The sequence below is a fragment of the Lonchura striata genome, chromosome Z, assembly GCF_050655825.1.
Source record: "Lonchura striata isolate lonStrDom1 chromosome Z, ASM5065582v1, whole genome shotgun sequence".
In the NCBI taxonomy this organism is placed as follows: Eukaryota; Metazoa; Chordata; class Aves; order Passeriformes; family Estrildidae; genus Lonchura; species Lonchura striata.
In genome coordinates, this window is record NC_140740.1 from 63398074 (window position 1) to 63425961 (window position 27888).

The 27888-nt window shown below is 35.4% G+C and overlaps 1 protein-coding gene across 1 annotated transcript in view; it reads left to right on the plus strand.

The window, feature by feature from the left end:
- The window catches only part of LOC110470681 (guanine nucleotide-binding protein G(q) subunit alpha), a 117132-nt gene that overhangs the window by 71797 nt on the left and 17447 nt on the right, over positions 1-27888 (plus strand). Inside the window, exons 3-5 of the mRNA XM_021530526.4 lie at positions 6257-6411; positions 19289-19417; positions 20358-20487. Of these exons, the coding sequence (XP_021386201.1) occupies positions 6257-6411; positions 19289-19417; positions 20358-20487 (414 nt within the window). The remainder of the gene's footprint in view (positions 1-6256; positions 6412-19288; positions 19418-20357; positions 20488-27888) is intronic.

Sequence of the window (27888 nt, forward strand, 5' to 3'; positions counted from 1 at the left end):
AAACATATAAAGGTCTAAAATCTGAGATATTTATGTAGTAGAAGTATTTTGTTAAATGTTGTGTGTATAGTAATTATTTGTAGGATTATAGCACAATAATGGTTGGATGATCTCAACTTAAAAGTTATTCTCAGGAGAAAAAAGAAGAAAAAGAACCCACCAAAAAAAGAAAAAAAAACTAGGGAAAAATACTTAGAACATTTATGTATTTCTGAAAATATTATTGTATATACATAGAATGGCCTGAAAGGGACTTTAAAGATCATCTAGTTTCAAGCCCCTTGCTGTGGACAAGGACATCTTCCACTAGACCAGTTTTCTTAGAGCTCCATGCTTGAATGTGTTTTTGTAAACATTCAGGCATTACTTGGTGATAATACTATCTTATTATAGATGGAGCAGTAATTTAGATAATTTCTTTTAGCTACAAAAATTGTTGTGAGAGGAGAGCTTGTTGCCCATTCTTGCCTATGCTGGTTCAAATCTGAATTTTTTTTTGTTTCTGTCACTGAAGATTTGAATTAAATCTGTTGATAGGTTTCATTGCTAGCAGATGATTTTACATTTTTGTCCTTGTCAATTATTAATAATGAGAACTTGATGAGATTGTAATTTGTTGCTAGTGACTATGTCTAAAAGAAAAGAAATTGGTTTAGTTTTATGTTCAGATTATCAGTGTTAGAATTCAAATGCTAAAATTAATTTTTAAAAATTTTTAAAAACATTAGTAGGTATATTCCGCTGTATCCTTGGGAATCTGAACCAAAGTGTTAATCCCAAAATTTCATCAGCTGCTGAAAACCTTTGAAAATTTGTCACTAAAAATAACATTTGGAAAACAAGTCAAAACATGACTAAAGGGGACTGTTTACTATTTAAACCCAGTAGTAACTTAGCAAAAATAACTTTTTGCTAGTTATATTGGATTTCTCTTTACTTACATGGATTGTATTTTACTCATTGCTCAGTTTTCTTTAAAAAGTAATTCAGTAAAGCCTGGAGAATAAATTGAATTGTGAATTAATGTCATACACTCTTAAACACTTAAATATATATAAATGTATCCTGTAATTGAAGCTAGTGTTTACAATTAGAATAAATTGCATGTGTGGGGTTTGTTTGGGTTTTTTGAAGTATTTTAAAAGTGAATGTAAACAAGTAAGATGTTTAGGCAGGCTTGTCTAATTTCAGGGCAGAATATCTAGTCTCCTAACAACACAAAAACAGCTCTTTGGCGGTGATTCACTAAAGCAGTGGAAAGGCTGTGGCTGTTGTTTGATCCATAGAGATATTTCATAAAGTCAGCCATAGAATTTCCCCAGCTCTATAAAGCAAAAGTGAGCAAGAGAATATTTCCAGAGAAAAAAGCCGTTTCTGTTTCTAGGATCCTCAACAGCAAAAATGACAGAACTTTATAGCACACATCAGGAAAGTATAGCTGTAAAATTTTAGGACTAGTGTGTGAAAATTTCATCTAAGGTGATACCTGCAGGAGGTATGAGAGTGCCTAATTTAAAATCCATGGAAATGTAACATGCCACACACACAAAAGTAAATATTAGTTACGATTTTTTTGTGGAAGGTTTTTGCAATCTGCTGTTCAGTTTTGCACAGTGATATCATCCAGCTTAGCTGTATAGCCATGCCAGTATTGGAAGAGTGTAGCAACATATGCAGTCATTAACAAGCAAAGTTGTGGTATTTAAAAGTTGTAATGTTTAATGATCGCACCTTCTAAGAAAGAAAGCAGGCAAAAGTCATGAGGATCTGTAGAGTTAGAGGTATGAAACTTTTAAAACAGAGGATAAAAGACCCTATAATTTCTGTTCAATAAATCTTCATATTTTAGTTTATATCTATAGGTGGAACAACTAGAGTTGGTGAAAACTATAAAATAAGAATTAATATTTAAAATCTGAAGGTGAAATTTCTCTTTTGCCTCTGTCATCACTGCAGTTGAGGAGATTATTGCATTATCTCTGTGGAGTTTAAATTTTGCATAGCAGAGAAAGGGAGTGAGATGTTTCCCCCCTCTTCAAATAACAGGTATTTTTTGTTTCAGCTGTTTTTGCTTTGTATTCAGCAGTACACAGAATAAAAGATGACTAGAAATTGCTGTAATGTTTTTAATTCAATGTAGTTAAATAATTTCAAATATCAGAATACATTTAAATTTCATTTTTCTTTTGAAAACCAAAGTTATATCTGTAATTTATTTCAGGCATCAAGTCTCTGAAGTGCCAGTATATCTGAAATGGTACTATATCCCTGGTAAATTGCCTTATATACCAGACACAGGCAAAACATTGGAAATACTTCACTAATTAAAACTTCCATGGAGGTGAAAAAATGCCCCAGGATACTACAATTATGTTAGTTATTTTTGGAGATGTAAGTTTTTTGAGTACTTCCAAAGAAATTACATACAATTTCCTGCCTTTATGGAAGAGTTTACTTCCTTAATGGAACTGTTTACCTGCACAGTTTGCATCTGCTTATTCCATACCTTAATTTTTGGGAATGTTTTTCAAATAACCAATTTGGTCATGGGATCATTAAAATATTATTTAATTATGGGAAGTCATGCAAGTTTTGTAATACTTAGAGTGCAAATTGTATACAATGTTTTCATTTGCATGTTTGTGTAGTATTTTAAACATTTGGGTAGGCCTGTAGTGTTGTTACTAAGGTGAACATAGATCCACATCACAAGTTAGTTTACACATGTTCTGTATATGTTACTTTGAAATTCTGATGGATTTCAGTTCACCCGACTGAGATTTTGTCCTTTTACTATGCAGAAACAAGCTGTTACACACTCTTATTTCTCCCTCTGTGCCTCCATTGTTGTTTATATCTTCATGTTGCCAGTGGAGTCATGGTGAGGAAGATGCTGCTCTAAGGTTTTGTGAGGTTTTGGCAGCCTTATAGGTAATATATGTAATATAGCACATACTCTCTGACAGCTGCATTATTCTCAGTCTTTAAGTATTACAACAGACATCCATAGTTACATTTAAGTTCAGCCTAACAGAAAGTGTTGGGATCGTCCGAAGTTGCTGTGGCATTGTCATTCTGTAGCTGGGATTTTTGAATGTGGTGATTGTCTTGCTCTGCTCTGGTGTACACTGTGGTGGCATTACTTCGAGTCTAGTGTGTGGTTTTGAGTGCCAGAATACAAGAATTTTAAACTGTTAGGGATTGTCCAAAGGAGGGCCATGAGGATGGTGAAGGTCCTTGAGGAGAAGCCTTGTGAGGAGTGGCTGCAGTTGCTTGGTCTGTTCAGCCTGGAGAAGAGGAGAGTGAGGGGAGACCTCACTGCAGTTACTTCCTCACGAGAGGAAGAGGAGGGGCAGGCACTGATCCCTTCTCTGTGGTGACAGTGACTGCACCTGAGGGAATGGCCTGAAACTCCGCAACAGACGAGTTTACACCGGATATTAAGAAAAGATTCTTCACCCACGGGGTGGCTGGGCACTGGAACAGCTCCCCAGGGCCACAGCACCAGCCTGGGAGAGTTCAACAAGTATTTGGACAATGCTCTAACTCACATGGTGTGGCTCTTGGGGTGTCCTGCACAAGGCTGGAAGTTGAACCATCATCCTCATGGTTACCTTCCAATTCAGGGTTCCCTGTCTTAGTATGTTTTAACAAAATGTGAAACACTCTAAATTAGAAATGTTTAATGAAAACTGTGGCATAATTTTTTAGACAGGAACTTACAAGTCTTGTATTCATGAACACCTGAACTCACATGAGTGTTTTAATATAGTAATATAAATACAAGAAAATTGCATGGTAGAATGGACAGGGAAGTGTTTAGTTATCCATTAAATTACAAACATTTTGGATCAGAAGCTACTTCAAATCTATTTTCGAGATCTCCCACAAATTATGTTATAATTCTGGATGTTCACACATACAATTCTTGAAAATATACTTACCAAATATACTGTCTGGGTAGGTCCCAACTTTCTAAAAATCACTCCTGTAGAAAATTCAAACTTGCTTCATGCATGAAATTGAAACTTTAGCTCTCATTCATATTTTTTGTATCATATAGTATGATCCAGAAGCCAAAGACATTGCTTAAGGAAAGTGATATTACTGTATTTATTTTATTATATTATCCATTCCAACTGTGTCAATAATGTTCTCTTTTTCTTTCTTTGGTGACCTGATCTCAAACAAAGCTAGGCAGTGAATGGTTTTTAGCAATAAAAACATAATGTGTAAGGAAACATTTCAGTAGCTCTTCACTTTTGAACAAAGTAGTTCTTTGCTTTTATTGTCCATCAGTCCATTAAAATTAATACACGTTTGGGGGAGTTTCACAATAAAACCACCATTGGCAGACATTTGGCAGCAAGCAGATGATCTATTTCTTAGTTTCTCCTGTTCAGTCAGTGACTTTATCTGCTTGTCAGCTAGGTCTGAAATCCTGTTGCAGATTTTATGAGAGAAATTTCAGACTTGAAAACAGTTTCAGGTTCATAATTCTGTTCAGCCACAGGACTGCAGTAGCCTGTGGCAGCATTGGATTTCTCGAGTGGCTATCCCCCACAATCCTTAGGTGATGCCTGCTTTTCAAAGGAGACAGACATACAAATAAAAAAATAAACGGAAGAGAAAAAGGGGCTGTGGCTTTTCCCATACCATGTTTATGGAGAGACTTTCCTGGCATGTTTATTACAAATCAGGCATTTGGAAAACATGCTCTGCTTCTTGGTTGCTTTACCCTTCCATTTTCAGAGGTGTCATGAATTGTCCAGGAGGGATGACAGGCCAGTCTTCTGACTTCTAATAGATCTCTGGGCATTTTTGCTTCATACAAAGGCTATATTGGTGAAGTTTTGTCTCAGAGATTTGGCTAGTGTTTAATTCTGAAGATTTACACTGATTTACAACAACAACAACAAAAAACCAAACCAAAGAAAGATGACTGATTTAGTTCCTCCTGTAGCTGGAAAAGTGAAATACATTTTTGGAATTAAACATTTTTATTTACTCAGTTTATTCAGCTAACTGCTATTTCTGTCATAACCACTGTGGTAGTTCAGGAAAATATGTACAGCATTTTGGTAAAACCTAGTTTAATTTAAATGCACACAAATAGCCAAAGAAAACAAGTGCTTCACAGTAATGAAATGTCAGCTCACTGGTCTTATGCAAATCTAACCACCACATAGTCCTACAAACCAAAGAACAGACAAAGTATGAACCTTTTTCATCATAATAGTGCTGAATTACTAGAACTTTTTCAGCTCTTTCAAAGTAGGTTCTGTAGGATCAGGTATCTCCTAGTAACTTGGGAATTATTTTGCATTCGGAAAATGGAAATTATTTTCCATTATTTTCCCATTACTATAAAAATAAGAGGTGATAATAAAAATAATAACTAGAAGACTGAGGTGATGAAGCCTAGATACAAAAACCCCCACACTTTTGTAAGTATATAATGGATTGTAGCAAAAAGAATACTGCCAGGAAAACCAGCATAAAGTGATTACACTGTTGAAGCTCACAATCAGTTTTTAACCCTGCCTATAGTTTTCTGAGGGGAATAAAGTAGGAGAAGACATGGTTGCTTTTTCAGTATCTTCTCAAGTGGAGATGTCGTGATTACAATTCCCAAAAATTCCAGTTTTCTTATTCTGGAATCCTGTTTTAAGTACTTGTAGAAACCCATGAGGAAGATCCTAAATGTATGAGACATTGTTTTCCAAAAATAATTGAGTAAGTGTTTACAAGATTTCTGGTAAATAAAGGGGAAATTCTTATATTCCCAGATGGCCATGGAAAGTGTCTGCTCTTGTCAAAAGTGTCTTGAACTGAACAGTCACCTGCACCATCTAGATTTTGGTTGTGAAACAACTGAGTTGAACTGTTACTAGTTAGATCTTAATGACCAGTCTGAATTTGGTCGTACTTATAGAATCCTTCAGTTTTGTCGGTTATTTTTATTTTTTTATTTGTTTCAATGTTATGGTAACAATTATTGGTGTCACAAAAGAAAGAAGTCTAAGAAGATGCAATTTTCCCCGAGAGCAGCTTCACTCCCTGTGATGTTAGCTTAAAATTTACTTCCTTTTTGCATCTTCACAATCATCTTCATGATATTTGATTTTTCAAATTGAATATAACATGTTGGTGATATAATCAATGTGAAGAATTATTAATCTTGTTCATTGCATATGAGCTGTCTGCAAAAATAGAAAATGAAGTCCATTTTACTGTTTTGTTTGTTTTGAATTAGGTTCATGCACTATTAGTTCGAGAAGTTGATGTAGAGAAGGTGTCAAGTTTTGAGAACCCATATGTAGATGCAATAAGAAGCTTATGGAATGACCCTGGAATTCAGGAGTGTTACGATAGACGACGGGAATATCAATTATCAGATTCAACTAAATAGTAAGTACATGGTAGCGATGAACAACGATGCATAACTTTCTGTTTCTAACAAAGTTTTACTTTTTAGCTTATTATACTATATGTCTGTGTACATGTTTGCATGCATAAGGTACGCAAACATATCTAAATATACATGTACAAAAATGAATTAAGAAGTGGCATACATCTATTTTAGGATTATATCTGTGCTTATTTACTTATTTACTACAAAATGGTAGTCTGTGATCATTCAAAGTCTTAAATTAACATTCTAACTAGGACTGACTAATTTGGGGGGGATTTTTGTTAGACCTTTTCAACTTACTCTCTTCCAACATATAATCACAAATGCAATATGGGCAAAAATAATTTCATGTAATGTGACAGTAGTGAATATTGGGAAGTGCTATCAAAGTAGACCTCCATACAATTCATAAAAATGAAATGTCCAAGAACTTCTGTTTTCCAGATTTTCCAGTTTCCTTCCCTCTCTGGCATTTGCAGTCTTAGCGGTGAGGTAAACAGTACTAAACAAAGGGATTTTTTTTTATACCAAACTGTTTTTCTATTGTGGAAACAAAGTCTAAACTTTAAAGAGCATGGCTGCCAGGAAGAAATCAGGAAAGCACTTCAAGTTAAATTGTTTGTTCTACAAGATCAACAATAATAAAAATGCGCATGTGATTTAAAAAATACCTGAAATGTTATCCCTTTCTTGGCACTGATTAAAAAACAATGTGAAATTTGTCATTGGAATCTGATGTTTGCCTGAAGTTTTACATGAATCTCAGTTATTTTTCATTGATGTAGCATACAGCTCAGGTGAAATTTCTCAACTGCTGTTAAAGAAACAGATGATGGCCTTGTGATAAAGGGCACAGTATGGTTTGTTTTTAAAGCCATGGTGAAAACCTCTGTGGGTTCTACATTGACTTTTGTATTAGCTATGAAAAAAAATTATTCCAGTCTCCATTTGGCATGTGTACATGAGTGAAAGCCTCTCACTTAAGAAAGTGCACAATGAAGCTTCCACTAAGCCCATTGTAGCAGGACATTAGACATGACAGGTGTGTTTATCTGCACAGTTGTCTAAGCATCCTTATCTAGTACTGCACTTTATAAAGGTATTAGTCAAGACAAACTTACTAGGATCTTCCTGATAGAACTTTAGGCAGCTGAAGACCTGTGGATGTATGATATAAGTCTCCTCAGTTCCATTGCAGTATTATCACCATGCCATGATTTCCCTTTGGCCTATGCATAGAGTTTATGTTGCCCTGTGCAGTTCTCTGTCCTGGTTACCTTCCCAATCCATAATTTTTGAACATACATTTTGGTGTAGAGTGGTGCAATGGCATCTCTCTTGGCATCACTCTTGTATTGTTTAGATTCTCACTGTCCCCAAACATACCATACTGTGTTTCAGCTTTAGGTGGTAAGGAAACAAATATAATATTACATAAAGAGAAGAATTTCAGGATGCATAAACATTGATAAGAACATTCTAGAAAAATGTTACTAAGAATATATTTTCACATTATTTCTGTTCTGAAATGAATGGCGAAGTTAAGTAGAAGGTGAAGCAAAATTCGTCTCATATTTTCAATTTCTTGTATTTGTAGGTCCTAACTTTGTTTCCACAACAGATGAGGTACTGGTTTTAAGTTGAAATAAATGTATGTATTTTGTGTGTTCAACCTTAGAGGCTTAAAATAGAATTATTCTCCTAATTAGGAAATAATGATCTGATGCTACTTCAGATCAGATTGTGCTGAATACCATAGTTTTGATCTACTTTTTATTAAATTGGCAGCGTAGTGGATCTTTTGAGTAGTATTAAAAATAGTAGAGATAATCATTAAGTAGCTGTTAAAAAAACGTCCTAGTACATGGTCTTGCAAAAGGTACATATGCTAGTTGATTGGTTATTTTTCAAGCTCAGCATGTTTAGCAGTTTACCATGAATTTTTACAATTTGGTGATTTTATTATAGTTCATATTATGGATTTCTGCAAAATCTTTTAAATTAGTCTTGTTAATCACTGTGTATGAGTATTTAGAAAATCCTCTATCTGTACTTATACATGCAAGTAGAGTTTTTTTCCAGATATGTAAGTCCACTAAAAAAAATCAGCAGAACAAAAGAGACATTATTTCAAAAATACAGTAAGTGTGTTTACCAGTAAAACACCCAAGCAAATTTATTAGCATTAAATCCCTGTCACAAAGCAAGGAAACAAATTGCTTTAAAGCTACTACTGGGATTCATGAGACAGTAAGATAGAAAAAAAGCACTTGGTACTCATTGTCTTATGACCTGTTGCATGAACTGGAATGGCTTGTTGTCATATGCTCTCTTCTAAGCATATGTGCCAATGTCTGGTGTGCATATGTGTCAATGGCAGATGTGCTCTTCCTTCATCCCTTGCACGACCCTCTCATCTTCTCAGTAGTTTTCCACTGTACTGTAGTAGTAGTAGTAGTAGAAGTAGTAGTATTTTCAGTCTGCTGCCTATATTGCTCTTTTCTGTCATCAGTCTTCAACAAATTTAGGTGCCGAGTCCTGCCCTTGGGTCACAGCAGGCCAAGGCAGTGATACAGGCAAGGGTAGAGTAGCTGGAAAGCTGCCCAGCAGAAGATGACCTCAAGGTGCTGGTTGACAGCAGATGAAGAGGAGCCAGCTTGTGGCTGAGAAGGCCAATGGCATCCTGGCTTGGGTCATAAATAGTGTAGTTTTCAGGACTGCATCTGATATTTCTTGTATCAGAAAGACTGTGGAAGGGGTTCATCCCCCTGCAGTCAGTGCTGCTGAGGCCACACCTCAAATGCTGTGCCCAGTTCTTGCGGCCCCCTTACTGCAGGACAGACACTGTGGGACTGGAGAATGTCCAGAGAAGGGGAGCAGAACTGGTGCAGGGCACAAGTCCTGTGAGGAGCAGCTGAAGGAGCTGGGGACCTTTAGCCTGGAGTAAAGGGGGCTCAGGTGTAAACTTACCACCCTCTACAACTGCCTGGAAAGGAGGGGGTAGCCAGCTGGGGGTCAGACACTTTTCCAGGTAACAAGAGATAAGACAAGAGGACATAGCCTCAAGTTGCACCAGCTGGGGTTCATTTTTCTGAGCATCAAGAATAGTTTATTTTTGGAAAGAGCTGTTGAACATTGAAACAGACTGCTCAGGGAGGTGGTGGTGTCACCATCCTGGAGTTGTTCAAGAAGTAATTGGATGTTGTACTTAGTGGTATAGTCTTAAGTAACGAGGTGGTGATTGGTAAGTGTTGGACTTAATGATGTTTGAGGTCTTTTGCAATTTAAATTATTCTCTTACTACACATATTATTTTTCCTGTTATTTTATTGTTTCTAAATTACATTTCAGGTTTCTGGTATGTCCTGTATATCATATTGCTTTCACTTTCAGCCATCTTTTGTCCTGTTTTGTCATTCTTTGTCATTGTTAGCATTATTTTTGATGTTTTTATACCCACTGCTTGTACTATGTTTAGTAGAAGAAATGGGGGTAGTGTCTAAGAAAGAAAATTCCCTGCATTATGGAGAATTTGAACTTCTTGGAGGCTTAACAAATTCATTCTATTCTCTTTCCTGACCATTGGATGCTCCAAAGCTTGGATGTTCATGTTGTTTTAAAGTCAACTTTTAGACTTCTCTCTAGTAAAGTCAACAGCACCTGAGGTATATGGAGGTTATTTCCTCTCCATGTGCATTACTGGGTGATTTAGCCACTTAATTACCATCAAATTACTTCTCTTTAAGATGCTGCCTCACCATGTAAGACAGATATAAACTAATAACATGGTGAATTGCCTTTAGTAGTAGCTATGTGAGATGAGATAATTCAGAGTATACTGTACCAGCTGCCTAGACCTTAACCCAAATGTAAAAAGGCTACCAGTGAACTTTTTTATTGTATCATACCTTTTCAAAGCCTAAAGAAAGAAGAGTCAATAGTCTTCTGTGTTAGAGAATTTGGGTTGCAGTTGGAATTTTTGAAAATTCATCACCATTTTTCTCTAGTATGGCACTAAGGGCTTACCATTCATGAACAAAATATGAGAAGTGTTAAGACCTAGTAAGTGTTCCAGAGTCTTGCTTGGCTCAGATTTTCAATTTCATCTTTTTCTGGTGAAGTATTTGGCTGCTGTTTACCTCCAACCAAGGACTTTCTAGTTGCTGCACAAATGCTGAGCATATCTGTTTAGTTTCCCTTTCATGGCTATGTTTTCTAACACTTCAGATAATTAAATATAGTTATCCCATTAGTGTGTTAGCTATGCCAGTGGATATCTATAACACATTTTATTATTACGTAATGTACTGCGTCATTAGTCATACATGCCAGTGCATTCTCATATATATATAGTCTTTCTGGCTCTTGTTTCTGCATTTGCTGTCGTCTTTAACAGCTCAGTTCCTTCAGTTGCACAGCTCTCCATATAGTGTGAGCTCAGGTAGTTGGATAGTTAGTATAGAAATGCAGATTCCCATACTTTACTCTGTAATAAGAGCTCAGGGGTGTGAATCTGAGGTCATTTACCACATATCACTGATTTTTAACAGGAAAGAAACATATGAAACCTAGCAGTATCTGCTCAGTAAAGTACGCCTTTTGTAAAACTTGTTGCAGGAGGTGTAAGGCTTTGGTCATCTAGTAATTTTTCTGTAACAGTATTCCATTTGATTTTGAAGTATTTTCGAAACTTCAGCTGATCAATTCATTTATACCCGTCAGCTGAAAATATAATCTTCCTTCTGTGTTACTCTTCTGAAACAGGTAAATTTCAGTGGAATTAGCACCTGTTAAATACAATGTGCTTGGGGGTACACGGGGGCAAGGTCAGCACATGAATCTTAAGGTTTTACTAGCATTAACAGTGTGGTCTATTTCTTAGCATTGCCTTTAGCAATCATTTTCTTATTTCATAAATGTGTAGGGCACTCTTAGAGTATGATGGGTCTTTCAGAAATAGTAATACTGTCCAAAATTGGGACCTGCTATGAAGCTGAACAGATAGCAAATTCTGAATGACTGTGTAGGGTATCTGAGTAACGGTCATTAGATTGTAGTGACAAAACCATGTAGTCATATAGTGATAATTTAAAAGATGCAAAAGTACATTATTATTTAATAAACTGTTGATTAGTTCATGCTTAGTTTCATTTGTAAAAATGTACCTGAAAGTCTTAAAGGTATACTTGAAAGCAATTTGTGTTATAGAATCGTAGAGGTTGTTTTTGTGTATTCACAGTTTACACAGCCTTATGTATGGTTTAAAGTAGAAACAGCAAATAAAAATGAAAGTCTTAAAAATAAAGATCAGCACAGAACTATGATAATCCTAACTTATGCCTTATGTATAGTCCCAAGAATAGAAGCAATGCCTGAAGAAAGATGGGAATGCATACCAAAGTACTGCTTTCCATACAAAAACTGCAGCTTATGCAACACAACTCTGGGAAATTCAGAAAGGAAAGTAGGACTATGTAAAGTAGTATACAGTATGTATTTTTTACAGGATATTTGTTTCATGCAGCACCAGACTTGTTCTTAATGACTGTATAATTTTTACACCACAGTTCCTAAAAAGAAAAATTTGTATGAGCATTTGTTTATTTGATGACTTGTCTTTTTAGCCTTTGCTAAGGTTGGCTTTTTTTGGTACAAAATTGAGGAAGACAGCTAGGTAGGACTCAGGTGGAATATGGATAAAAACAATGCTATGGAGACTTCTTCTCACCTCACTTCAAGCTATAGATTAAGATGAGATAGTTCTAGAAACTGGTAATTTAATTCAACTTTTCATCAATGGTGTAGGGTCTTAGAAACACAAACTTCTACACAAGTTCTGAAAACACAGCCAGTACTTGTTTACATTTAGTTTTTTACACTGAAAATCAATTCCATTTATTGGACTGCTGCTTCCCAGCTACAGAACACTTGTGTCAATTAATCTGGCAGCTCTGTGAGGCCGGAAAAATCCTAATACAGCAGCTTTAGCATTTTGCATATGTGCTGTTGAAAGTCAAGCCATTTGTGTGTTTTCTCAAAGATGCAAAAAAAATAAAGGCTTTTGTTTTTCAGCACATGGTCCAATTTAGTGCTAGGGTTTTTTAGGGGAGTGGCCTCATCAACTGGCTCAAAGTTTTGCAGAACAAACTAAAAAATTCCAACCCCACCTCAAAACCACACCAAACTCCAGCAACAGTATGGAGTATAGCTCCACCCTACTCCAGAACAGCCAGGCTCCAAAGGACAGAGAAATATTAAATCTTATTAAATATTTTATGTAATTATCTTTAGTTACAGACTTCAGTTAGGTTTCTATTTTGTCTTGCACTGCTATGTGTATGAAATAGAGCATTTTGAGAGTGTTATACCCATGAATTGTCTTAATCTTAAGGAAAAAAACTGGTTCTTTGCATTAAACCACTGAACTTTGGGGTTACTATCATACCAAAATTTGTCTTGTCATTGAATGGAAAAGAAAACATTTGCATGTGAAATGCTGCTGGTAAGGCTTGCTATTATAACTGCGGTTATATTGAAATCACCAACAAACTTTTATGTTAAACAACAGAATTTGTAGAATTTCTTGAGGTTTGTCCCTTCCCTGTTCCCTGTACTCTCATTCTTCCCATAGAGATGTGGACTGGTTGGGTGAACAACTCACTTTTACTGGTTTTATACTGACCTTTCTATCAGTGTCAATAATTACTTCTATCTCAACATGTTTAATTTTAATTAGAGATTTATATCTTAGTGTTTCTGGTATGGTGCTAGTCAGATCCTTTCTCCTCAGCAGTGTGTTTCAGATGCATTCTGCTCTCCAGGGACTTCTGTGCTCAAAGTGTCTCTCAAGACTCCTAAGCACAGGGTTTTATAATGTGCCAGTGAATATTAATTCAGCACCTTGCTACATCAGTTTTGCCTGCTGAGTTTAGGAAAAGTTATTAGACTATACTTATGAGCAGACTAGTCTCATTTTTAACCTCAGAAAGGGAAATTATGTTAGAGATGGATTGAAGGCTGTATGCTTTCTACCTTTGTCTGCCTGTGCTTGCACATGATCCATTAGGCTATATGCTGAACAGAAATTCATCCTATGGATTGGTTCCTTTGAAAATGCTTCTTTACCACCTGATTATTTGGAAAAATCTGACCTTAAAGATGCTGGTAAGTAGTAGGTCATAGCTGGAGAGGGGCATTTCTTTGAAGTGTCTGCGCCATGTTGAAGGTGCTTCAAGATCTTGATTTCTGAAAGTAAATTCAAGTAAGTTTTGATGTTCTGTCTTCATTAGGTGGTGTAGCCCTAGGAAAATAAGGCTCAGTATTGAGCTACCTGTTCTTAGTGACTGGAGTCATATTCAATTTCTTAAAGAACTTTACTGATTAAAAAAACTGTGGTCTGCTTATTAAGCTTAGGGGTCTCACTTCCTTGTTCAATTTCCATATGGAAAATACATGTAGGGAAGTACAGAGTCAGTCTATTCCCATAATCCTATTCCTGCTGTTTGGAAATGTGGACCCACAGTACCTTTGACATGTGCTTTCTTTCAACAGTGTTGTTAGCCCTTCCATAGTCTGGTGGCTTCCCTGAAGCTGGCTGCAGGCCTGGACCTTGTCATAGGTGATATAAAGTGCATTAAAAATAATTACTTAGCTCTTGTGCTGACTGAGAAACAAAAGTCTTCCTCTGCTTCTGGTCAGCGTGCAGATTACAGGCGTGTTGCTAGATGCTGGCAGCTTGTTCTGACGTCAAGGGAGGTCCACTCCCAGCAGCTCTTTACATGCTCATCGCCCCAGTAATGCACAGTCTGTCTGTCACTATAGCAACCCCCTCAAAAATTACCTCAGCAGCCACTAAAATTCATTTTTATTAAAACTAACTACAGATATAATTAACTTCAGAAACTTGGTCTGTATTATAAATTTACTCAGAACCATGTATTTTCTCATTTTCTCTCCTTTCTATAATGCCTAGATGAGTAGGTACTCTTTGGGTGAGAGGCCATATAGCTACAGTGTGACTCATCAAAACACGATTTCTCAGTAGGTGGTGGGAATGAACTCTGAGTACCATGTAGCTGAGACCTAAATGTCTTGCCCAGTTGCTCCTTCCTGTACAACCAAATTTCCTGTGGTAATGCTAATAGTTACTCAGTGTTGAACTAGACCTCAGGATGGCTTCCAGATTATTTCCTATAACCATATTGTTATTACAACTTTAAAATTTGAAGGTAATAAACTGGAAAAATACCTGGTCTGTGCAATTATTGGCTACTCTCCTTTTGTGTAAGATTGTAGCTAGGTCAAGTCTTGTGGTTTGCTTGCAAGAGTACATGTGTAGCCAGTCCTAGTATACATCGGGGAGTTAAATGCATTGGTGAGCCTGATTGCATTATGTGCTAATTCATTTCAAATTGAGCATCTGCCCTAAAACATGCTGTGCATTTCTCTTATGTTTAATTTTTTTTGATTGTGTGTAGGATTTGTTTGCCCAGGAGGGCAGTATAGTTGTCAGTACTTTAGGGCTGCATTAGCTAAGTGTTTTAGAACCACAGTGAATCAGTTTATTAGTAAGCAGATACGTACAAAAGCCCATCAAATTTTAATTTACTTCACATCCATTTGCATTAAAAAACACATTTCACATAGCCGTGGCTTCACAAATTTTCTTCTGGTTGCAGATAAGCCAGCAGAGGAAGTAACTCCACCTGCTTTGCTTCTGTAGTTTATGGACGTGCTACATCCTGGGGCATATTCACCAAATAAACTGTAATCTAAACAATATCAATAGTGTTTCTTCACTATTCCAAATAATTTTGACAGAAATCTGCTATCAAGCTTTTGCACAAGTTAAAGAGCTGGCAACTGGGGATAGGCAGAGGAGCAGCTAGGGTAGTCTGAAGCCAACAGAGTTGAAAGCAGAAGACAATTGGCATTAGCTAGCACTTTTGATGTATTAATTTAAAGTTGCTGCCTGCTAAAGTAATTTAAAAATAAATAAATTACTAGTTTGATGAGCTGTAGGATGTTTAAAGCTTATGTGTGCAATGCTGTACTTCCCTGGTGATCAGAGAATTTCTTTAAACACCAGCTTTCATGAGGGTAAAAAAAAAGTTAAATATCCAATTCTTTTGGTACAAAGATTTAAAATTAAAAGTCTTCATTGTGACAGTAAATAAACCATGGTAAGCTAAATAATGAAATCTCAATGTTACAGTAATAGTTAGAATAGTACTATGTGAAAAATGTTTGCTGCTAGTATATCTTTAAGTATTAACTGTATTCTAGTTGTCTTCTCTTTTTATGTAGTCATCTGCATTCACTTACATATTTCCTCTCAGCATTTTGAAATAGTGACTCAGCTCAACAACCTGTTGTTCAGAATAACCCAACTGTCACCACACCCCTTCTAGTGCAATGCAAAAATCCATTCTTGTGTTTCATAAAGAGAATGTGCCTTGGGTTTTGTCTGTGTAGTACCATGGATTTAGAGATGTAGTGGTTTGCAATTAATACACAAGTTACAACAATGTATTGAGGTTATGTGTTTTGATTTACTCTCATTGGTATTCTTGGAAGAGTGCACCTGACTGAAAAGAAACATTTTATTTCTGTCAAATCAAAGGTCTTTAGACAATGATATAAAACAGTGCATAAGATGGAAAGGAAAGACCCTGATGTCAATCCCAGTGATAGATGTTCTTATAGAAAATAGAGGGGTTTTTTAATTCTTATTTATTTTAGAGGTTATGTAAATTTTAAAAGAGGCATACAGTATTTTTAGTGAATTTAGAGTATGTTGAAGGCAACTTTGTGTTGCTGCTGCTAGCAGAGCTTTCAGTTTGATTTTCAGAAACATGTTTAATCCCCCTGAAGTTGATAGCAGAACACAAAGTTATATATCTTCATGGGGTAACAGGAAGTGTAATTGCCTGCAGAACTGTCAGTAGCAGAAAATACGAGTTCCTTTGCTTCAGAACAGCTGTGCAAAACTTGATTTGAATCTGAACTTTAGCACAAGTAATTTTTCAGCAGAAGTTAAAAACCTATTAAAATAAAATATAAAGAAACTTCAAGAAACAGGAAAAACCCAAACAAAAAAAGACTAAACAAACAACAACAAAAAAAATCCAAACACAGGAAAACCACAAATCAAAACTAAAACAATTTTTTTTCAATCTATGAAGAATTTAATTGAAAATTTGCAGTATGGTCACAGCATTAAAATAGCAATGATAAAAGACTTCAAGTTGTGCACCTAAGACCTGAGATATTTTCATTTAAATAAATTGAAACAATAATACGTTAATTTATTAAGTTTTAAGTTAGAAGAAAAAGAGATGGGGCTAAATATTACTGGAAAACAAACAAACAAACAAAAAAGAAGGATGTATTCTAAGTGACTTTTGTTAGCCTGTAGATTCTGATTATGATTGTCAGAATTTCTCTTTTTTTAGGGTTTTGGTGCATCCTTCTGTTTTGGTGTGTTTTTTGGGTTGTTTTTTTTTTTTTTCTATGAGCTACTGGTACTGGTTTTGACACTAATTCCTTGATTCTGGGTTTGAATGTATAATTCAGGACAGTTCTTAGAGAGCCCTACACTCTTTAACCTGTTAAATGAAAAAATCCAGGGAATTAAGTAAGACTCTATAAGGAGTCTCTGTAGGGAGCTACAGGTGAAATGAGTGAAAAGGTAGTGAGTGACCTGTGTTTGGTTACTGAGTAAGCAGAACTTGAGCATAAAGGATGAGGAGAAGAAAAAGGTAAGTATTTTTTAAGGATAAAGTAGTGTTTCTGAAACGTAGGGAGAAAAAAAAAAAAATCATCTGCTCATTTATGGATTCCTAGAAACACAAATGAGATGTAACAATTCAATAGTATCTATCCCTTTGATTTATCACCTTTTTAAAATCAGTCAGATGTGCATTACCAGATAGTAGCATATCCTCTATGAAAAGATGCAGTAACTGGGCTCACCTTGAAGACCACAGGTAAACCTTGCCAAAGGAATGCAACAAGACACTGTGTAGTTGGGCCACTTGCCAATTTATTCAGTTAAAATTCTCTTGCTCTTGTGAATACCAGTATAGCATGTAATGACTGGCAATCCTTCTTTATTTCCTTCCAAAATTTCATCACAAAATAAAACTAATTGTTCTGCAGGTAGGAGGGAATAAAAATCTAGTTCATAGTCTGTCACTGTCTTATGGTGATGCTTATGGATTTCATGCACTTTTATTTTTTCCTTTTTCTGACAACAGATTGATGGTGAGTTTGTTCCTGCTTATTTTTGTGTAAAAAACCTCTGATGGCAGATCCAGTGCTCAGACTCTTAAACCTTCTTCTCACTGCCAGAAACCAATTAGCATTCTCAGAAAATATTTTCAGACTAGTACCCTCTGGCAGAACCAAGATAGTGTTCAATACATCTTTCTCACATTGGTATTTACTATCGAATTGATACTCCATTAATAAAACATAGTGAAGAAAATTTGATAATTTTATAATTGAGCCAACAATAATTTGGCTCTTCCCAAAGCTAACAGAGTCTTCTCTATTTTTACTGTAAGGTAGAAATTAAACTTGTTTGTTTCTGTCATTGTTCAGGATAACTTCTTACTATTTTATTAAAAAGTAATTCAGAACATCTAGAAGTGGTCTGATTATTTCTTGTGTGGGTTTATTTTAAAAGAGTGCTGTCACTAATTACAAGGAAAAAACACATTCAGAAGTTGGTGACACTTCATCATCATTTAATAAACTACAAAAATTTTGCTCTCGTCCCTCTAGAATGAATGTGGGGATCCCTACATTAGTTTATCTTCTCAGTGGCTAACTGTAGGTTACTTTTCTGCTGTACTAGCAAATGACAAAGAACTTGGTTTCCTGCAGCAGTCCTGCCATATGTCCACCTAGAGTGTAAGCTTCCTGGCACACTGACTTCATTAGATGTCCAGATAGATATCCATGTGTGTCTCCTGGACACACATGGGTATCTTCTTTTTTTGGAGGATGTTTTTCATGACAGCTAATTAAAACCTTCAGTACAGTGCTGCTTTATGGTTAAAACTCACCATTAACCAATAAGCAGAATAGGTCTATGTTGTAGTTCCTGAACCTTTACAAGCAATTTTATACAATTTTGGGTTATTTGCTGGCCAGCCGGAGTGTGTTTCAAGTACTGCAGATGTACCAACCTTATCAATCAGAAATTTCAGTGTGAATGCAGAGAGCCCAATAATTAGTTTGTGCTGCCTTCTGGTAACAAGATCTGGAGAGTATTTTAATTGTGAGTGGTTGGTCTTTTCCATTTTTAACTTGGTCTCAAAACAGTGCTCTTTGTCTTCCTGTCATTTTATAACTGTTAATGATCTATTACCAGTCAGTTACACCAGACTGCTATAGACCTCTATCTGTTCTATAGCAGTCCATTATTTTTTGGAAGGTTCATTTTAGTTTGTCTAGGTGTGTATATGTTGGCGCTACAGACTGAATATCAAGAAATATGTTACAGATTCAAAGCAATTTTGTATTTTTCACACTTTGTATAATACTATGCCTCTGAATTTCCTAGAATTATGTAATTGACATCTTTGGTGAATTTACATGTGAAAGCCAAGCAAAGTTGTATGGGATAAAAAAACCCCATAGTAATTATGCTACCTTTCTTGTAGAATTTGCTTGAACCTATGTAAGTGGGGATGGAGTACATTTTTGTATTTTGCCCCCTCTTTTCTGCCGATAATGCTTTTTTCTTTTTCTGTTGTACTTCTCCTACCCCACAGCCCACTTCCTTCCCAAGTTTTCCTTTTTCTTTTCCTCAGTGGGATGATGGTGTCACTGTCTAGCATTCCTGTTGTTTCTCCCTGTTTATAGCTATCTTAATGACTTGGACCGCATAGCAGATTCCACCTATCTGCCAACCCAGCAAGATGTGCTCAGAGTTCGAGTCCCAACAACAGGGATCATTGAATATCCATTTGATTTACAAAGCGTCATTTTCAGGTAGGAAAAAAGTTTAAGCACCCACTTTGTTTCTTTGGTTTCCTTTTACATTAGCTATGCCAAGTAAGAATATTGTTTTAAACTCCATAAAAAGCAATTATTCTGTTTCTAAAATTTGAGCTTAGTGAATTTATCTTCATGCAATTGTCCACATGTATTTAGGATCTCATGTTAAAGATGTCAGAAGGATCAAGGATAATTAGGTTTGTTATTTTTGAGGGTAGTTTTTACTAACAGAAAACCTGCAATTAATATTTTCAATAATATATATCAAAGTTTCACTATGCATACTAATCTGAAAATACAACCGTATGTCCTTGTCATTCATGTAAATTATGGAATAAAAGGTTACCCTTTGTTTAGTTGATTTTTAGAGAGATACCACCCTACTTTAGCGCAAGTATAATTGTGTAAAATATAACTACAGAATTGTAATTACAAGTTAGATACACATGTTTACACTGAGACATGGGATGAAATGGGAATACACTGCAAGCAAACATGAGTTTTGATTTTGGCTGTCAAAGCCTTTAGTCGATATGTATTGTTTTCTATTTGCTTAAAATGGGGCAGCTTTAACAAGTTGTGGATTTTGATTCTGGTATGTGGGGGAGAAAAAGGTGGTCCACCGTCTTTTTTTTGTTTATTGCTGAATACATGGGGCATACATTGCGAAGTCATTGCTCATGAGACCTTTATATCCCATAATTCTGAGGGGTTTGAGACTCACAATAGTTCAAATACAGAAAACCCATTGGACTTAAAGGAAACAAAAAACTGTCCACTTATAACAGATTCTATTAAATAGCAGTGGGGAAAAAATCATTAAGAAAACCAAAGCAAACTGTTTTTAACTAAATCCTTGAATTTTGCTGCATTTGTGGCTGGGTGTTTATATGTTAAGGTGTTCATGGACTTGATGTGGTTGTTGATTTTGCAGAATGGTGGATGTAGGAGGCCAACGATCAGAAAGGAGAAAATGGATACATTGCTTTGAAAATGTCACATCTATCATGTTCCTAGTAGCTCTTAGTGAATATGATCAAGTGCTTGTGGAGTCAGATAATGAGGTAAGCAACTGTCAACAAAAACCACGAGTTCAAAAACAAATAGTTTTACTAGTCCAGTCCCAGGTGTTTTCTAAATGCATCTACAAGCAATCATGCACAACTGGCACTCAAAGGAGAAGAAGCACTTCAGGGGTCAAAGGGGAGGAAGGGTTCAATCTTCAAGCAGGGCTAAGCAGATCTGCTCCATGAAGGATTTAAAGAAGTCTCTATTTTGTGTTGAAGAGGAATAGTTGAACACAGAGAAATGTTTGTTCAGTTACTGTTATGAGCAGAGGCACAATAATATATTGGTGGTGTAAATGAAGACAAAATTTATTGATTTATAAGGAGCAGCCCCAGGTAGTAAATTGCACTCCTTTGAGGTGTGTACTGTATTTTTATTTCAAAAAAACAAGAGAGGTAAGCACGTGGGTGGGCTGAGGGTTCAAAGCACACTATCCATTATTTTGAATGGAGTTTTGAATTAAGGCTAAGGATGATATTTTTATGTTGAAGGTATTTTTTCTTTCCTGAGGGATTTTTAAATTTACTCATTGAACTTTTTTGAATTTTACTCATTAGAACTGTTCTGTGAAAAATCTTCCAGCAAATACTTTAAAAAATTAGATGAAAAAAGGGGAACATTTGACAGTATCTTCTTCATGGTTGCATACAAGTTGCACTGTTTAAGACAGTGGTTGACATGAAGTAAAACAGGTGTCCCTGGACAATCACATTTTGTATGTTTCTTTAGGATTATTGTTTTTAAGAAGTCTTGGAACTCTGGAAATTTTTACATTTGTAGCATTTTCATAAAACAAAACTATTGTTACATTAAGTGTATAATTATCTGTGTCATTCAAAGATGAATTTCCAGAAATTGTGATGCAGTCTGCACTAGCTTCATCTCCTATAATTTTGGAAGCTAGACACATGTAGTTAAAAAAAGAGAAATCTATCAGATTTGGTTTGTTTCAAGTCAAACTGGAAGTGTATGTTTCTGTCTTTTTCTGTTTGCATTATTCTTTTGTAGCTGCAAAGTCAACACACAAATACTAAGCATTTTAATGATACAAATCAAGGCAGAATTTATTGGATTGCATAAAGAAAAATTAGTTATGATAATTTTCAATTACTATTCTAACTATCCAAAATAAGCTTCATGGAAGTCAGAACTTTCTTGCAGGTGGTTTTTACACCTCACCATTGAACTATTTATGATTTTAACAACAGAAGAAAACTTCTGAACTTTTTTGACTTTTCATTTAAAATATACTCATTACTTTAATTCAGACCAGCTTTTGTTTTCAAGTTACACATACATAGCCTAGTAGGCTTTTCAGCACACTTGGGCCTGTGTTACTCTAACTCTGGACACAGTCTTAGAGCTGAGCAACAGTCTGGGCAGCATAAGTTTTGGCTTTCAGCAAACTTGTCACCTGTCTGTTTAGATTTTGCTGGTATGCCAGAACACTGCCTTGTCTTCTTTTTCTCTCACCTATATCTCTAAGCATTGCAGTCCCAGAATTAATGGAAGAATGTGTTTATTTATTCCACACAAAGCAAAGCAGAGTTTCTCTGAATGTTGGTATGGCAGAAATGCAGGTTTAAATGTGTTTGTTGACACCTTGAATTAGGAAATTCAACCTGCAAAGCTATTTTTGTTCTTCACTGAGGTGTGTCAAGCTCAAGAGGGAAGACAGTAGTGTAACTTGAAGACTTTGGTAACCAGCCAAGGGATGCTTTCATGCTTAGTTTTAAATTGTGGAGCAGTACTGAAATTTTAGCATGAAAGTGGAGGGAGTGTGTGTGAATGTTCTACTTTCTTAGTATGTATGCCATCAGTGTGATACTAGGATAGAATCTAATCATTCTTTGGTCTATGTGGCTCATGCTGAAATTAAAATGTCTGACTTGACAATTTATAGTGTTCTGCTATTTCCTTCTCATTGCTTTCATGGCCTGATTAAACTATGATTTTTGTAAGGTGGCCTACTTTCTTCTTCTAATTTGTCCACTGCATATTGCCTCATTTCCTGTAGTACATTTTTACAAAGAAAAGTGTAGCGTTTAATCATTTGTGTCATGCCATCCTCTTAATACTTTTCATTAATACAACTTTAATGAATAAAAAGAAATCATTAAAAAGTACTACTTTCTATTTGGGGGGACAAAGCGGGTGGTGGTGGTTATATGATCTTCTAGGAAATAAAGACTTCTGATTTTTATTTCAAAATGTAGTGCCTGATGGATGGTCATTTGTAGATCTGTTTCTTTGTTTACCTTAGTCAAGAGAAATACATCTGATTTTAAATCAGATGAGCTTGCACTTAATTGGGAGTCTTTGTTAGTGTCTCTCACTGGATATATGTGAGGTGGTGCTGGGAACTGTTTCTATTTTCATGCCCTTGAAGGAGTCCAGATTTAAAAGTTCTGAGAAATTTAACTCTTGGATAAGGGGACATATATAGAAAATAAGAGTTCAGAGACATGTGCAGGATGACCTCTAAATGACACATACATGAAATTGCACTCCCATGACAAATACCTGAGGAGTTGTGAGCTTCAGTCCTGAAGACAAGTACACCTGGCTGTCCAACTGTATTTTAGCTATAATTTCTCTAACAGGTGATACTCCGACCCAATGCTATCTCTTTTAAGAGTGTGTCTAGATTGTAGATAACTTGATTTGGTGCATAAATACAAAAGAGGAGGAGTCAGTAAGGATGGTATATTTTAACAAATCCTGCAAAAATTTCAGTTGATGTACAGTCAGGAAATACTTCTAACAAACACAAAGGAGACATAGCTAACTGTTCAAATTCTGCCCTTAATAAAATAGAAAGTCTCTCCAGATTCCTTGCTGAAAATGAGGACAAAATTTAAACCAGAGGACATAATATACTAATTACATTAATAGTACTGTAAATTAAGTAAATATTCCATCAATCTGATATGATGTGACAAAGGACAACATGTTATATAAATTAAATTATTAGATGTTTGACCTTTCCAGTTTTTCAGAAAACTCCAATAGGATTAAAGGTGAGATAAAAATGAAGGAATCATCTTGCTGTTAAATGGATTTAGGATATATTATGTTTTGTGGGTCACACTCTAGCTCTGAATTATGACAGCAAATTTGGAGAAATTGGCTGTTTTATCAAATAGCACAGTTTAGAACCTTTTCTTACGTTTAAAATCAACTAATTTGTTTAAGTATTTTTTCTAGATTTCCAGGATATGCTGCATTTGAATATTTGTTAGAGATAGCTTCTTTCAATATATCAAACCTCAGGATCTTAGTACACTAATTAGAAAAATGAGCTCCAGTTTTGTAAGACAACCATAACCACTTGCAGTTATGGAAGAACTAGAGACATAAAAGTGTATCTGTAAAATTAAGTTCTATAAAAAAGTGGGTTTCATTATCTTTGCACAGCTAATTAAGTACTTAGAAACAGCAAAATAGAGAAGATTGTTTATTGAAGCTTGTAGATATTTATTAGTGCACTAAAAAGTCTTAAGGCATATAAGATTTCATATACTTTGCATAGCTCTGTGGTGGTTATTTATACATTTTTATTTTTCTAGGGTTCTCAGATCAAAACCAGAAAAGACAGAATACAATTTCCTCAGTCCAGCTAAATTAATTAATTAATAGGATAAATGAAAATCAGAAATTTTCTAAATTATCAAAAAGTAAATGCTGTCTTTCCTGAGGTATTTTCAGAGGTTGCAAAGCAACAGAGGCATTGGACAGCATGAAGTATGCATTGATAAAATATGATTTTTATATGTAAGTCATAATGAGTATTCTGAACGTTGCACAAAATACATTGGGGGAAAATGCTGGTTTAGATTATTCTCATCAAAGATAATACATTTTGGTTAAATAGAAAAATGTGAGATTCTTACAGGATTGCAGGGAAATTGTGAACCTCCTTGGTAAGAGGAAATTATTGTTAAGTAGAGTACTATACCTTTTAAAAAATACCTTTTGTTTTAAAGCCCTTTTTTAAGATTGTGCTGTGTCTTAAGAAATTACATTTGATTTAGCTGCAGCCAAAGTTGGTAATTTTAACATCAAACACCATGGAATTTATCTTAAAACAGTAGCACTTTTTTTCCCTTTTTTTTTTCCTTTTTTCACTCAATTTTCATTGAAGTTTTATTTAAAGTACCATCTGCTTATAATCCATGTATTTACAGATTTTATCTCAGATTACAGTTCTTGTGGAAAAGGATTGTAATGTGTGTAGCAGGTAGGAACGGCTTAAGAATTCTGAGATTTTAAAATAATAGGAAAATTGATTTTTTGGCTTAAGAAATCCTAGACACATTGTCCTAGAGGTCTTTTCCAACCTACACCATTCTATAATTCTGTGCCTTCAAGCTGTGTCTAATATTGCCATTACTTCCCGCCTGTTCCCCTTTCACACATTTTAAGGTGTTTTCTAGGATCTGTCTCTTCTGAGAGCTTGGCAAATGCTGTATTGCTTAATGGATGTTAAAAAAAATGATGCCATAAAGATAATTTCTCCATCTTTTGTCCACTGGCTTTCACTTCCTTACAATTTGGTTTGTCTGCTTTAGGAACTGCATCATCTCACCTGGTATGATAACCAGACTGAATCTTTTTTATTCCAGTCTTGATCAGTCTCTTTTGAGATATTCTAACATAGATTTTTGCATGAGGTATAATTATCTTCATTCAGAACTGAAGGAGTTCCTCAGAAAGTTGTCTAAACCTTCTCCATTGTGCTGCAGTGTTACATACAGTGGTGTAGCAGCCAGGTGTGTGAAGACTGCTGCTTGCACTGGTTGAGAATTCTGCTGCTGTAACTTTTTGCTCTCTCATTCTGTCTTCAGCATCCCATTGTCTTACAGCTTTTTATCCTGAGTTTACAGACTTCTAAAGCAGTGGCTGTTACTTACAAAGTGCAGCTGTGATCCTCTATCGAGTCTTCCAGGTTTCTGAAATGTAGAATTAGCAGGTTCATTTACCAGTACCAGATGTTTATGTGGCACTAAAAGTAAGAAGGCATAATTTTTTAATTTGAGACATGAACAGAACCAATAGGTCTGGAGGTGGCTTGAGCAACATTTCCAATAGCCATTACACAAATCTTTCAGGAATTCAGGGGGTCTCAGACAACCTAGAACATCTATATCTTTGGAACACAATAGATGAAAAAAAGAAGGGACAATCTGACTGAGTCTTTTATGGAAGCAGCATGGAGCTAAATACTCCAGAAAGAAAATTCCTCTTAAAAATGTTTTGTTCAAAGCATTACTAACAGGAGATCATTAAAGTGACTTAACAGTATGTAAATACAGTGACCATCAGTAAAACTGTTTCTGATTTGGTGTTCCTATATCATGAGGGCTGAAAACAGAATTGTTTTTTAAAGAGGAAGGATCTTCACCCTGAAGAGAGATGTTCAAACTTGTCTGAACGCAGCCATGAGTAAAATGATGTCATGACAAAGTTTTTCCTTCTGGGAGCAAGGAGTTGTACCTGGTGACTTCCATGTAAAGATCCACTCCAATGTAATTTCTTCTTTGATTCTAGAAAAAACATTGTATGACATGTGAAAGGAGTGGTTTTTTCTTTGTTTCCTTGGTGAGCATCTTTGTAGTCATGTCATAAGGTTTTCCCATAGCTTTTTTAATACCCCTGAAGAACCCTACTTTATTTGACAGTGGATATCTGCATTAATGCAGTTACCTTCACAATACTTAATTTACACTGAAGAACTATCTTGCAATTTTATCAGATGAAGGCAGAAACAGGATATTAAGAAAATTAGGGCTTTAATATTTCAGCTACAACTACAAATTGAAACTGAACAAACTTTGTAGAGTGGTTTTCTGCAATGTTTTTGTTCTCCAAGTAACTGAATAAAGGTACTGTTCATTTGATTGATGGAAAAATTTGTTGTTTGTAGATTGTCCCACAGAGAAAGGATCAATGTTGCTTGGTTTGTTAAAAGATACTCCAGTAAAAATCTAATTTATTAAAATTTATTAAATTTTTATTAAAATAATTACATGAAACCTAGGGCTTACCGCTTAAGTTTTAAATCTGAATAAAAGTACATCTGCAAAACAGATAAGCCTAGACGGAACTTGTGTGGTGTTAATTTGTGTAATACATTAACAGGTGACAAATTGATAGAGTGTTCCAGTCACACTTTGTTCTGAGGTGCACAAAAATAAGGAATGGCATGGGCTGCACAGTTCAGAGTATGTTTACTCTTCAGAGAGGCAATTTTCTGACCAACATATTTCATTTTTTCAACAGAACTCTCATGCTGTTGACATCTGAGCATGCTTTCACTTCTCTTCCAGCACTGTGTTACTTATTCACAGGTTAGTCATACATGGCTTAGCGTGAAGGCTGAAAGAAAACAATTCTGAGATCAGAGGACTTCAGTCTTTCTACATCATAAATAAATGTAATGCTTCATTTGGCTGTTTTTTTCATCAACAGCCAGAACAATTGAGCATATGGCAGAGTGATAATATAAACTCCCAGTTAGAACTAAAATCCTCAAATAGTCTTCATACTTATTTATGTAATTATTTTTTCCCATGGGAAATCAGATCTCCAGAATTGATTGTTTGTTTGGAAACTTGAGAAAATAGCACATTAACTACCTTTGTCAAAACTCATTGCTGGATGTATTGTACCTGTTCATACCTGCCCACACAAATGCATATTTATTTTTGGCTTGTGGGTAAAGAACCTTTTGAATATACTATCAATGCTGGGAAATATTTTCATTAGGAAGAGTCAAAGCACTTTTGTTGAAGTGCATGGTTTGTAATGGAAGTAAGGGGTTTGGATGATCATGAACTGGCATACAGAGGCTGCCAGAAATGTTACTTATAAATGTTGCAAAGATGACTGTCTTTTTATATTTTTCTTTCTAAATAACCAGTGTCAGAACTGTCCAGAAAAGAGTTTTTTTCCAGGACAATTCGATTTTTAAATAGTTTCACTCATTTTTCTCAAATATATGTAGGCATTAAAAAACCAGCCAATTTTGGCATTCCTGTTTTATAATGAAAAATAATATAAGAGCCATTTTTGCATTTAAAAAACGCTTGACAACAGTACTTGAAGCATGTTTTATGACTATTTTGTAGACCATTTTTGCTTTGGACAGTATTTTTGGGTTTTGATGGTTGTTGAACATGTTGATTTAATGGATTTCAGCTGTCACTTGCTTCATCTGCGTCTGCTGGGTACATAAAATTGCCTTGTACTTTCAAGTGCAGTGTTGCAAATTCAGTTTTTTGGAGAATTTAGAGTTCTTCTCCCAGCTGATTTAAAAATACAATACTTATCTACAGAGACATCTTCCCAGTCCTCTACCATAAGCTGTTTCTTTTAAGCTAATTTACAGAAAGATT